General features: G+C 39.3%; 1 protein-coding gene across 2 annotated transcripts in view; it reads right to left on the bottom strand.

Moving 5' to 3' along the window:
- The window catches only part of RALGAPA2 (Ral GTPase activating protein catalytic subunit alpha 2), a 212,842-nt gene that overhangs the window by 162,482 nt on the left and 36,373 nt on the right, over positions 1 to 13,987 (bottom strand). For both annotated transcript variants that reach the window (XM_063130176.1, XM_063130175.1), the window contains exons 11-15: positions 10,782 to 10,955; positions 8,006 to 8,143; positions 7,135 to 7,283; positions 5,743 to 5,854; positions 4,850 to 5,087 (exon numbers count right to left, since the gene is read on the bottom strand). In XM_063130176.1, the coding sequence (XP_062986246.1) occupies positions 4,850 to 5,087; positions 5,743 to 5,854; positions 7,135 to 7,283; positions 8,006 to 8,143; positions 10,782 to 10,955 (811 nt within the window). The remainder of the gene's footprint in view (positions 1 to 4,849; positions 5,088 to 5,742; positions 5,855 to 7,134; positions 7,284 to 8,005; positions 8,144 to 10,781; positions 10,956 to 13,987) is intronic.

Here is a 13,987-nt window from a genome sequence, read left to right on the forward strand (position 1 = left end):
TAAACAGCCCAGTGCTCCAGGTTTGCATATCATGCTCAACAACCTAAGAACAGGCCAAATGTAGGGTGTTGAGCAAAAGCAGAACTGAGTAGCGGCTTTAGCGCTCATCCTTGAACCAGGTGTGATTCAGGTGTGACTCAAACAGCAAGAACAATTTATTTGGAAGCTTTCCAGCACTGAAATGAATGTGAGCTATACAGGAGGATTAATGCCATCTCATGCACATTCAATAGAACTTGGTCAGAGAGGTGTGGTTTCACCTCATCCAACAACTTGGGGTAAATTTCACCCCAGGTGCATTTTTCATTGCAGAACTTACACACATGTAGACCTAAAATGTAATCCTCCTTGGAGATTGTTTACTACCATGCAAGTGATAATGTCCCCAAATTACCGCCACTTATCGTTTACAGTTTTCCTTCTGTATAGAAGAAGTACCTGGAGGAAATTTTTTCCTCAAAAACCAACTAAAGCCTTGATTTGGGGATATTTTACTTCCAGCCAATGTAATATGTTGCAGGTAATTCTTTTCCAACAAAAAGTGCTCCATGGAGAAAGACTTGAGTACCCATACAGAATTTTCTTTCTGAAAAGCAAAGAGCCTGCCCCCCCCAAGGGGGGGGGGCTAAAAAAAAACTATTGATATTTGATATTGGGGAGATTTTTTTTATCCAAGCTATTGTTAATGTATTGGGATAAAATATGCTCCATGGTACAAGCAAACAGAACTAAGTGCATTTCTTCTGTAACCACACACATAGTTTTGTTTTGGGGATATTTCACTATCCCAAGATATATTCGTGGCCTTGGATGGTAAAATACACCCAAAGTCAGTTACTTTGGTTTGCTCCATGACGATTTAAGCATTTTCATGGTGGAGGAATGAAGCCTCTTGTAGCACAAAAAGAGAGAAAGAGAACAGCCCTCTTTAAATTTCTCCAGAAGCTAGCTTTTTACACAAACCACCACTTAATTATGGCCACTTGTAATTAATCTTGGCTACAGATGCACAGTGGGGGGGAACCACAGACACTTTCCACTGCATGTTTACAGACACTTGTTTCCTGTAATGGGTATTCACTGGGGAGAGATATTGCTGGCATATTGCAAGCTAGTGGTCATGTGGGCAGAAGACAGATTAGAATCTATTAGCAGATATCTGGGTGATGTGAAGAAGACCGGAAGCCATTTCTGACTTCCAGTGATTTTAACAATGGCAATAAAATGACCCCAACCCCATGAAATTATACTGCTGGAATGAGGAAAGCTGGGGGTAGTAGGATTGGATTTTTGTGAAGTGTGAACTCTGATACTCAAAACAAATTTCTGGGCGCATAATTCTACAATTCTGCATTTAGTTTGCACCTAGCTCCACTTGTGGATCTTGGGGTTCTAGTAAAGAATGAAGTAGATGTTGCAAATTTGAAATCTGCCCATCACTGAAGTAAAACAACAAGCACTCTTAGCTGCACAGACTGGTAACCTGTGAAAGCACCATGCCCTGAAGTCAAAGAAATCAGTCAAAGCAAATAAATGGATTGGCTTCCAAATATATACCTTTAGAAACTGCATAATTGTTTAACCAAACCCATTACTGAAGGAGGGTATCCTACATTTTAATATGGCAGAACATTGTTAGCATTGCCAGGAATGGTTTCTTGAAATCAGTTCAATACACAGGAAGTATACAGAAAACGTGGATAAATGACGACACACATTTCTATCTGCTCTTTGTTTACCTTTTATTGAGAAGAGAAACCGCTCATATAAGTCGGAGAATCTTAGCTCAAATTCTATTACAAGAAAAATAGGAACTTCACTTTCTGCTTCAGCAATGTACAGAGAACCCACCTTAACTCACAATAATCCACACACCACCTCAAGTATTACCACTTTCATATGTACACAGGGAGCTATAAAAATAGCATCACAAAAGTGCAATGCATGTCTTAGCAAGGGACTAATTTTATCATTTGCTCATTTTACGAAAATAATTTGGACATATTCATTGACATGGAATTAACATGAAAACTAAAGTTCAAGCCCTTTTGTTGCTGGTAAGTTTCCAACAGAGACCTTAAGATAAGTAACATACTCATTCCTTGTTTCTAATTCTACGAATATCTGAGAATCCAAAACAGGCACTGTTCATAGAGACTGTTTGTGTGCACCCCTTTTCTCAATGCCAATCACATGAAAGTAATAAAGAGTGATAGTTCGTTAATATCTGAAGTTAAATTACTCCTATTTGGTGCTGTACATGGGGCTGGCAGGACAGTTGCAGAGGAATGTTTGCAAACTAGCAAACAGACATGGCTGACAAAAATAAGGCAGAACAGAGAATATTCCTTACCTGTGTATTCTCCTCCTACTTTTTCAAGAGAATGGACCAGACACTGGGTGTTCTGCACTCTGCCCAGCAGAGGTCAGGATCTTTTTATATATGGAAGACTAGCTCAAGGGGCTGGGCTAGGAGGCACCTCTCACTTCCTCCTTAAGGATAGAAATAATTGTGGAAGAGGGTGCAGATGTAATGGCTCAAGAAATACCTGCTCCTCGGAGGGAGGGAGGGCCCCAAGAAAGTGGAGGCTTATTTAATATGGCCTAATCCAGACCCTGGTGATAATTGCAGCCCAATCACCATATAGGGTGGGAGATGGATCACTGTTTGGCAAACAAGCAGAAGAATTCACAGGTAAGGAAAATTATCTGTTCCCTCTACTTGGCACCATCCAGTGGTCCCGGACACTGGCGCGTAACAAATACATATAAGGTGTGGTACTACAATATTTAAGAACTGCTGCTAACAAATCTTGCTCTCCACTGCTCTACAATAATTTTAATAACTACGGGCTCACTGCAGCTTCATATCTGTATGCTTTAACTATTCCCAAGTATAGGAGAGCATTTACCCTTGCTCACTTTGATGTGTTGCCATCAGCATTACTAGAAGGACGATTTAGTAAGATCCCGGTTAATGAATGGATATGTCCCTGTGGTTCTGGAGCAATAGAATCTGTTGAACATTTTGCATTGTAACATATATGAGGAATGCAGAAAAAAGTTAATCTTTCCTTTATTAACAGTCTTTTCTGGATGTAGCCCCACAACCTTGGTATTAATCTGTTTAAGGGATGTGTCCTCCCATATTACTGAAAGGGTCTCTAAGTTTCTCATGACCTCATTGCAAATTAGAAAAATAACGTTGCAAACCTTCTGAGAGAAGCAACTCACCAAGCTGTATTTTGTTTTTATGTCACTTTTTATCTATCCTTTGTATGTTTTGGTGTTGATTTTGCTGGTCTGTGACCGTAATAAATAACAATGAATGAATATAAGGAGTGGTGGTGGGGAGTACATTCTAGATTCATGGCTGAGTTACACAATGTAGCACTCTGTGGCCAAAGACTGCCTCAGTAGCGGCAACAACATCAAACCTAGTATTTAGTGAGTGTATGAAGGGATGACCAATTCACTGCCCTCTTCCGGAAGAGGGTGCAGATCCAATGGCCCAAGAAATACCTGCTCCTTGGAAAGTGGAGACTTCCATAAGCCTCTGACATCCATGTCTCTTTGAGGTAGTCCTACCTCTGTTCTCACCCCATAAGTGATGAAAAGGGAAGAAAATGGTTTGAAGAGCTGAGTGTAGTGAAGGAAATCTTCAATTCTCTCCTAACTTCTAGACCAGCCTTCCTTAACCTCCAAATATTTTTGACTACAACTGTCAAGTTTCCTGAGCTCAGCTGCCTACCAAGGTAAAAACAGCTAGCAAGGCAAAGTCAATCCCCAAATATAGTAATCGAAAATGATACATTAAATGTTAAGCCTTCATTATACTGTGATGGAGGGAAGATTCCAGGGCTCAAAGTGTCTGGTGGTTACTTTGGTTTTCCATTTCATTTCTGTATCTGGTTGTTCCTATGCAAACAGCCCACAATTTGGGTCTACAAAAAGTTGGGGAAACTGTCTCTTTTCAAAGTAAAGAATGCTAAAGAGGTCACAAATGGCAAACACGAGGTCTCTGTAGTCCTTTACACTGACATGGGGAAAGAGATCCTCTTTCCCACAAACACAGGAAATCAATCGCCTAATGACTCAAGAGCAAAGCGGGAGTAAAAGTAAAGGTGGAATTAAGCCATTGTAAAACCACAGGAACACAAATGCCTGCTCCTTTAGGAAGCAAAATCTGTATTTACACATCTCCTAATTGAGGCTGGCACATTATTAGGCTGTTATAGCCATCCTGCAGTGCTCAGGTGCACTGTGGAGCTGAGCATGTGCTGCTAAGGCCACTGCACTGTCCCCAGTAAACAATTAAGAGTCAAGTCCCATCTCTGGAAACTGACCTGTCCCACAACAGGGGGAAAAGATAAGGAAGCCTCATTGAACTCTTCTAGACTTGAAAAGGTATTGGTGGGGCAGCGAAAAAGGGGGGGCTGAGACCAACCCTGAGGTGGCTCAGGACCCCTTGACATAAGAACCTCTTTCCACCGTTTTCCCTTCAGGTCTTCTCTAAGGGGCAACCCAGCAAAGAGCGTGCTTCCAAACACTAGGAAGTGGGAGATGCCTCCTAGCCCAGCCCTACAAGGTAATCCTTTTCAATTAAAAAATCCTGCATCCTGCTGAATAAAGCAGACAGCACCCAGCATCTGGACAGCAACAAGTAGAGAGAAGGGAGGTTAACAGCAAAGGAATTGGAAGGAGGAAGTTGGGCTTAATTTTTGGATAAAGCAGCAGCTTAAAATTTACTAGGCTTAATAGGCAACCATATTTGCAAATACCTACGCCAAAAGTCTCTCTCAGTTTAACACCCGCAACTGTAAACAATTATAACCAAAGCAAGGTTTACCTTTTCCTCTTTGTATTTTTTCTTTTTGCTCACTGAGCTTATCCAGTGGCAAATTGGTCATTTCAACACCATATACTGTTCTTGCTAAAACGGATGTTAAGGAATCCATTATGTTAGCCCATTCCACTATGAGCTCTTTCCAGTTCGTAAGAGATGACAGCACACGTAGCAATTCATCCCAAAGCTCTCGAGAAATATAAACACTCAGGTTAGCTCGGATCCAAGCCACAATGAGAGTCTGTGTCGGGAAAACAAGAAAGAGCAGGGGGAACAAGATACATTTTTATCTAGAATTTTAAATTCATTGATTTCCAGAGGAAAGGATACATGCACACACACACACACACACACCCCAGATCACTCAAGGCAGCATCACCCATCCTTGTACTGCATTATACTCATCTAACATAAAAGTAGTCTATGCAAAAGCAGTAACATATCCCATAACCTAAACGCACCTTCTCTTATTTATTTTTGCAGTCCAAAATATTTCCAATGTAACTTAGAATACTCATCCAATCCATTTGTCTATGTCCTGACCCATCTTTCCTACTTCCCCCTTCTCAAAGAAAAGAACTACAACACATTCTTTGCAATTCACTTAATTACAGAAAATCATTCAGAAGATTTTTTTTTCATTTTAAACAGACCCACTTTAACTAAAGTTTATTTCCGTCTTCTTTAAGCATAATTGAACTTTGGTTTCTAAAACCAAGGCACCGTTCCAGTTTTCATATAACTTAATTAATAAGTACTAATCAAACATATAAGCCCCACTGAGTACAATGGGATCTACTCCCAGGTAAATGGGTATAGGACTGCACCCTAAGAAATCAAAGTTTTAGTATACTGATGGTTTCTGCCTTATGTTTTCAACAAAGAATAACTCATACCCGGAATAGTAATCCTGCCAAACACTGAGCAAACATATCCTTTATTTGGTTATCTTTGGATTTGCTCATAACAGTTTCTGTGATCCTGAGGAGTATTTGTAGCATTTGCTCCCTAGAACACAATTGGGGGGGGGGACACACACACCACATATTTAGAAATGAATCAAACTTAATAATTTTATTTTACATATGAAAAATGTACAAAGTGTGACAATACTATCCATTTCCATATTCTCCCAGATTAATTCTGGACAATTCCCTCTGTCGGACTGTGAAGGTTTGAGGCTACACAGGCTTGGGTTTGGTTTAAGCCTGAAGGCCCAAAAATCTCCTGATGGGAGGAGGCATTCCTTGAGTTTCATTTCCCCCCTAAAGGAGTTAAGTTTCATTTCCCCAGTTTTAGGTTAACTAATCGTTATTTACTAGTAAATATTTGTTGTTAAAAACTGGTGTTCAGGAGTGTCATTTACACCACGCCTAAGGCCAAAACCCCACGTTACTAAGAGGAGAAGGTAAAAAGGTATTGGATGAGAAAAAGGGCTCTTGAAGAGGCAAGATATCTTTAAGTTGCTGATCAAGGGGTCCAGGTAAAAGAAGAACCTTGACACGGACACATGGTGTTATTCTAAAAGGAATAGTTCTAACATGTTTGTGACCATCACAAACTACACATGTGACAATACTACTTTTCATGCTAAATTTGAAGTATTGAAGACGGAGAGTAACAAAGCCAATAGAGGAAATACGTTATCCTGTGCTGTGTGTTATGACATAGCCATTGTGCCAGTGAAGGGCAGCATAATATAAAATTGATGAAAGGCTGTTTAGTAGAGGTAGAATCATAAGCAGAAATGTCTGCTAATAGCAGGAACAAGAATCAAAATGACAACCATTTGGGCTCAACATCATCAAAAACAGATTTCAAAGGCACACAATGGAAAAACATGGGGATCATCTAAGGTTGTATGTTAATGAAATGATCTTCATACAACATTTTAAGCTTAAAATTACCTACTAGTATTTAGCACTTCAACCTAAACTATCAGGCCAGATTATATAATAAAAGAAAGTGTTTATAGGACAACACAATTGCAGAGAAATTGCTAAGTATTTCAGATAGGGGTGCAAAAAGACTACACAATGTTAATGATTTTAACATATTGTATTTCCATAATTTTGTGAAATTCGTATTGATATTTTAAGATTCTGAAATATAACAATAACAGAACAATTCTATACATATCTGCTCAGAAGCAAGAACCATTTTCAAGGGAACTTACTTTAAGACAGAGTGTGCATAGGATTGTACCCAACATGTTTTAGATTCCTTTTCAGATGTGTTGCACAGCTCGAGTAATTACACATCAACATAGAAAGATATTAAAAACATACCAGGTCTTTTTGTTCATTGGAAGTTGCATTATCATGTGCCTGTATATGCTCAGAACTGCTCTGCAAGCAACCACTTGCTCCTTCAGGAGTGCTGGTATCTCCGTACATGGTTCCAATAAAAATACATTTGCAGAGCTGGTCAAGAATACCTTAGTATTTTGAAGGAAGAGTGGGAGAACAGTAACAGACTTAGACAGTAACAGACTTACAAAGTAACAGACTTACTTTGTAATATGTTAAATACGCCCTTTTCATGACATTTAATATGTATTCAAACACAAACAATTCATAATAGGCTATCACTTTTCCAATCGTATTATGCTAAAAGCTAAACCGAGCATGGTCCTAAGAACATGTTTACATAGCATGGGGACTACTCACCACAGCTTTTTAGCCTTGCAGTGTACATAACTGCAGAAGAGCCTGAAAACCATTCTACATGCAGTCTTTCCCTTGCTAAAGAAAACAGGGGAAGTTCCTGGTTGTTTCAGGGCTTGCTCCCAGAAGCACTACATCGCAGCTGCCATGGGAGGGCCGCCTGCACCCTGGGACTGTCCCCTGTTGGATCCTGCCCTGTGTATGTAATTTTTCCACTCCAGCAGTATTGAATTCCCCCAGTAAAACTATTTTCCATGAAAAAGGTTAGAACAGTTTCTGGTTTCAAAGCATTGTTTTGAACAGCTAGTTAAGACTTTTTCTGATCAAGCCAATTTCATATTTGGCAGGGGTTCTGTTTTGGTTTTATTCGTTCTATAGAAAAGAATACAGATTGAATATGTAATTTTGCCCAAAGCATTCACCTTCACACACAAAAATAAGCAATAATAATGAAACTAGAAAAGATCAATTTAGTCTGAATCTTCTGCTTTACCTGTAGTGTAGCTTGAAGACCTGCTTTAACATTCTTGTTTTCATCTTCCAGTATACATCCTCTGTTAACAGCACTAGAGAAGGAGTAAGTTCTTCCCCAACTGGAGGACCTTCTATGTCCAGAGTGGCCAGATGTAAGCTTTAAAAAATATATTAGTCAGTAAGTGCTGGTACAATAAGATATCATATTTCTTTAAAACTGTTAAGATGTAATGAAACAAATGATAATAGAAACACCATAGATCAACAAATGAAGTATAATCAGCCCTCAAGGCTCCTGAGGCCCTCTGACAACCTTAACTTTCTCCTGTTCTAAGCATGCTAATCACTGCAATTCTTAACACATCGTCTGGCAACTTCAGTATCTTTTCTAGCAAATAAGCACATCAGTGGCTAAAATATTTACATGCTCCTTCTATTATGTACCATCCAACAGCATTGAATCTATGTATGTCAATGCTGCTACTAGGAATGTCACTGCTATCGTGTATAGGTGCAATGCTACTGGGTGACAGAAAGGAATGTTTAAGTATTACCACTTCCACATGAAACACCACTATAGAGGAAAACCTTTGGGGTGGTGTTGGTGGGGGAGTTTGATGGAGGGGAAATTGCTGAATATTTTGAATATTGGGTATAGCAAAAGTACAGAAGGGAATAGATACTGGAATGCTGCAGTACTTTGCATGGTATTAAACTTACTTTAGTTTCCTTCAGTGATAGTACGTATATCTATATAAATAAAAATGTAAATGTTCGTTCGAAACAGACGTTATATCTCCGAAAGTTCTTCACCGATTGCTTTGAAATTTTGACACAACGTTGCATTCGAATACGCGAGCGTTGTTATGTAACTATGTTCTATATGGGGTCAAAGGTTTGTCTTAAAATCGAAGAAATAGGCCTCCTAAAAACCAGTCCTGCTGATCATTGTGACATCGCTAACCAGTAGGCCAATCCACTGCCTCTGCCTTCTCTCCTATTTGCATCTTCTCTCCTATATGCCCTTATAGGTCATTGTGACATCGCCAACCAGTAGGCCAATCCACTGCCTCTGCCTCCTCTCCTATTTCCATGTTCTCTCACAATTGGCTGAGTGAATATAGATGTCACACCTGTGACAGTTACACGTTCTGAAGAAAGGTAACTGCCAGGAGTTTCCACTAACCTCACCGTAAAAACATCCTTTTTTAAAAAACCAAACAGTAGGCCAATCCACTGCCTCTGCCTCCTCTCCTATTTGCATGTTCTCTCCTATTTGCTCTTATAGGTCATAGAAGCAACAATCTTGACAGGACCTTTCAAAGGTGAAGATGTCCTCATTCCTCGCATTCCTATGATTCCAACAGATATGCCATTTCAATTTAAGAGATTGCAATTCCCAATTCGATTGGCGTTTGCAATCACCATCAACAAAGCTCAGGGCCAATCTTTAGAATTGTGTGGTTTAGATCCAGACACAGATTGCTTCTCACATGGACAATTATATGTTTCGTGTTCTAGAGTCGGCAAACCAGACAATCTCTATATCTACACAGACAATGGAACAACTAAAAATATTGTATATCCACAAGCATTGTGAAATTAAACATATTAGAAACATCCGCTTTGTCTTTTCTTTCTTTTCAATTTAACCAGACTGAGCCACAGCAACGCGTGGCAGGGTACAGCTAGTGATGAATAAATATTTTCAGTGCTGTAGACTGCATAAAATTGGACACTCTACAGGGAAGGTGAACTGTATATGGAGCAAGACCATTTTATTTATACTTTTAAAATGCTATGAAGAATGATTTCTCTTTATTCCAGTATTTCTACCGGATTAGAAATTAACTGCAGCAGGAAAGATATGAATTCTAAATTTTCTAAACTTCTGGATCTTAAGTTTTGTTTCCATATATAAACACGAATAAAGCATGTGAGTGTGCAGCTGTGTTTTTTTTTAAGTCTGGTGATGTATGTTTAATACATTCAGAACACAAAGGAAAATTACAATTTATTACTCAGATGTTATTGCCATTTCCTCCCATTATGTCTTCTTATCTTCTATTCGGTTATTGGTATTTTACTTATCATATTTTTAATTTGGTTGTTGTATTTTGTATTTTTGTAAAGTGCTCTAAAATCTATCCTGATTAAGAGCAGTGTATAAATTTTTTAAAGAAAACATTAATTTTTTAAATCATGTATGGTATGTTTTTAATCAATTTTTAATGTGTATTTTGTACCATGTTTTTATACTGTTCGTTTTATACTTTGAATGGTTTTAGTTTTTGTGAACCGTCCAGGGAGCTTCGGCTGTTGGGCGGTATAAAAATGCAACATAATAATAATAATAATAAAAAAAAATCACATTGCCAAAAAGAAGATTAAACAAAGGTTTAGGAACTAAACTTCCAAAAGTAATCTGCTCTTATTGGGAGGCCAGTTTGAGAACTAAGAGGCTAAAAAGTTTATTGAGTCAAGAAAGACCTTCATTATATTATTCTATGTGCTACATATCTTCTCTCGGCTGCATTTAACCATACCCAAACTTGAGTGTTCTAAGTATTACGTTACAATATCCTGATGATTTTGGTTTTTTTTAAAAAATGTCATCAATAGTCAGCACAGCTTCTAAGTATCATAATGGATAGGACTCTTGAGTTTCTCTTGAGTGTGGGTGGAAAAAGAGAGAAATGGATGCATGTTTTTGTGAACCGCCCGGAGAGCTTTGGCTATGGGAAGCCATAGAAATGTAATAAATGAAGTGAAATGGCTATTTAGTAGCAGCATACATGTTTGCCATCTGTCTCTGTTGTTGAATGATCTGGGATGCCATTATCATCTTGAGCATTTTCCTTCACATCTGGCTCTTCCATGAACACAGGCTTCTCTTGCAGAATCCATTTCCGATACACTTCCACTACCTTTTCAGTTGAAGATATCTCTGAAGAAGGCAGTAAAAAAGCCTAAAAGTAAACAGTACATATTACTGATACATCATGGAAGTGAAGTATACTTGTAAAGAGTAAAAGTATATCTAGGATCATTTATATCCAGCCCTGCTATCAAGACAGAAAAGGCTATCCTATTCAAAACAAGCATGAGGAGAGGTTTGCTTAGACCCACTGCATCCCATCACTTCAATCTAGCCAACATGCAAATAAATAAAAAGTAGCATGGCATAACATGGAAATTCCATAATAAAATTACATCGAGATCAAGAGAAAACAAGCTAGAGATGGTTTTAAATGGTATTCTATTAACACATTTTTATTATAGTATGACAAAGACCAGGATACTCACAACCTAAAAACATACAATTTAAAGTGTTTACACCCCAAATGAACTTGATTTCTTAAAATCAACCATAAAAGAGTATGAAATTATTTTTGCTAGAAGAGGCTGACTACAGTTTAGAATGCAATACTATTCATGTTTCTCTGGGAATAAGGCCCACTGAATACAGTGGCATGTACTACAAAGTAAACAGAGACAGAATCAGGCTGTAAGTCAAACAAATGCTGTTAATGCAAATCAAACAGCCAATCCAGAAATGCATAACAAGTACAACGGGTTTGTTCTTAAAATCCTTGCTTCTGCTGTATCAATAATAATAATAATAATAATAATAATAATAATAATAATAATAATAATAATTTGTTTATTTATTGCCCGCCTCTCCCTCTGGATCAAGGCAGGGAACAACACTAAATAAAATATAATACATAAAATTAGTTAAAAGAGCATATAAAACCAATATGATATTAAAATAACAATAACAACATCTTAAAATTTGTAGGTTTAAAATTCATCTGGGTAGGCCTGCCGGAAGAGACTAGTCTTTACAGCTGTCTTAAACTCAGAGAGAGCATTAAGCTGACGAATCTCCTCCAGCAGGCCATTCCACAGTCTGGGGGCAGCAGAAGAAAAGGTCCTCTGGGTAACAGTTGTGGCTGACTGGAGTAAACCCTTCCCAGAGGACCTGAGTATGTGGGGCGGATTGTACGGGAGAAGGCGATCCCGCAGGTAACCTGGACCCAAACCATGTAGGGCTTTAAAGGTAATAACCAACACTTTATATTTCACCCGGAAACTAATTGGCAGCCAGTGAAGTGATTTGAAAGTTGGTGTAATATGGTCACCCCTAGGTGTACCAGTGACCAACCTGGCTGCCATATTTTGAACTAGTTGAAGTTTCCGGACTAGTCACAAAGGAAGCCCTATGTAGAGCGCATTGCAGAAGTCAAGCCTCAAAGTTACCAGATCGTGCACTACGATCTTTAGGTCTTCCAACTCTAGGAAGGGGCGCAGCTGGCGTATCAGCTGAAGCTGATCATAGGCACTCCTGTCTGTCGCATCTATCTGGGCTGTCATTTGGAGCGATGGATCCAGAAGCACCCCCAAGCTGCGAACACAGTCTTTCAGGGAGAGTATAACCCCATCCAGAACTCATTGACACACCTCCAAACCCAGGTTAGGGCCCTTGACAGTAAGCACTTCCATCTTATCTGGATTCAGCTTCAGTTTGCTTTTCCTCATCCAGCCCATTACTGCCTCTAAGCATTCATTCAGTGGAGACACATTATCCTTAGTTGACACTGTTGTCGAAGGCATAGAGAAATATACTTGGGTGTCATCAGCATACTGATAGCACCTCACCCCATGCCTCCAGATGATTTCTCCCAGTGGTTTCATGTAGATGTTGAACAGCATTGGGGATAGGATGGCGCCTTGTGGTATGCCATACAACAGCTCCTTCTTTGAGGAGCAGCTATCCCCAAGCATCACCATCTGGAACCTACCCGAGAGGTAGGACCGGAACCACTGGAGCACAGTGCCCCCGATTCCCAATCCCCTCAGGCATTCCAGAAGGATACCATGGTCCAAAAGCATCAACAAGGACACAGTCCCCCTGTCAATACTTTTGTGAAGATCATCCACTAAGGCGACCATAGCAGTCTCAACTCCGTATCCTGCTCTGAAGTCAGTTTGAAATGGGTCTAGAAAATCTGTATCATACAAAACTGCTTGGAGTTGTAAGGCAACTGCCTTTTCAATCACCTTGCCCAAAAATGGAACATTTGATACTGGTCTGTAATTATTAAGGTCCGGGGGGTCCAGGGAGGGCTTTTTAAGAAGCAGACATACTACCGCCTCTTTTAAGCATGATGGAAAACAACTACAATATGCTGTAGTTGTTGTCTAACTTCGTCTCGTCCCTGGACAACCAGCCACGAAGGACAGGAATCAAGAGGGCAAGTTGTCCTCCTCACTCGTCCAAGCAGCTTGTCCACATCCTCGGTACTCACCAACTGAAACTGATCCAGTGTAATCCTACACCCAATATCTCACCATGGGAGATATCCATGAGCTCCAGGCAATCTCAAAAGTTCACAGATCTCACTAAGGATGAGACACAGGGTTCCTTGAGCTGACACAGGGATCACCAATGCAAGTTGCTTGTACCTTTGATGCTTGTTGTGTGCATGGGAATGATAATTCATGTGTGTGTTGGGATAGAGCAGTTTAACCATCTGACAATAACGATGCCCATTTGTTTTCCTTATCTGAAAAGCTAATAAGAGCATTTGGGGTGGGGGAAGGGAAGAGTCACAGGCATCATATTTGGCTTCTTTGTATATACTTTTTATTTCCCTCCAGATCTCACATATTATATGTCAAACACACTTTTCCTCCCTCAGTTTCCTCTATTTAACCAGGCAATGTTTCATTTAGTTTGATCTCACCTACAATCAAGCCCATTTTCTTAAAACTTTAGCACACTATCAACAATTCGAAGCATAATTCTAAGGATGTTTACTCAGAAACAAATCCCACTGAATTCAATGGGACTTGTTCCCTAATATAGGAGTACAGGATCACCACCTTGGCTTTCTTATAATCTAGCTGCTAGAATTCTTACAATCCTACTATTCGGCTACTTTGTGCTTTTATTTTTCAAGCAATTAAAATTTTGAAATATTTAAATTATTTAGAT

This window comes from Elgaria multicarinata, chromosome 7 (genome assembly GCF_023053635.1).
Source record: "Elgaria multicarinata webbii isolate HBS135686 ecotype San Diego chromosome 7, rElgMul1.1.pri, whole genome shotgun sequence".
Taxonomy (NCBI): Eukaryota; Metazoa; Chordata; class Lepidosauria; order Squamata; family Anguidae; genus Elgaria; species Elgaria multicarinata.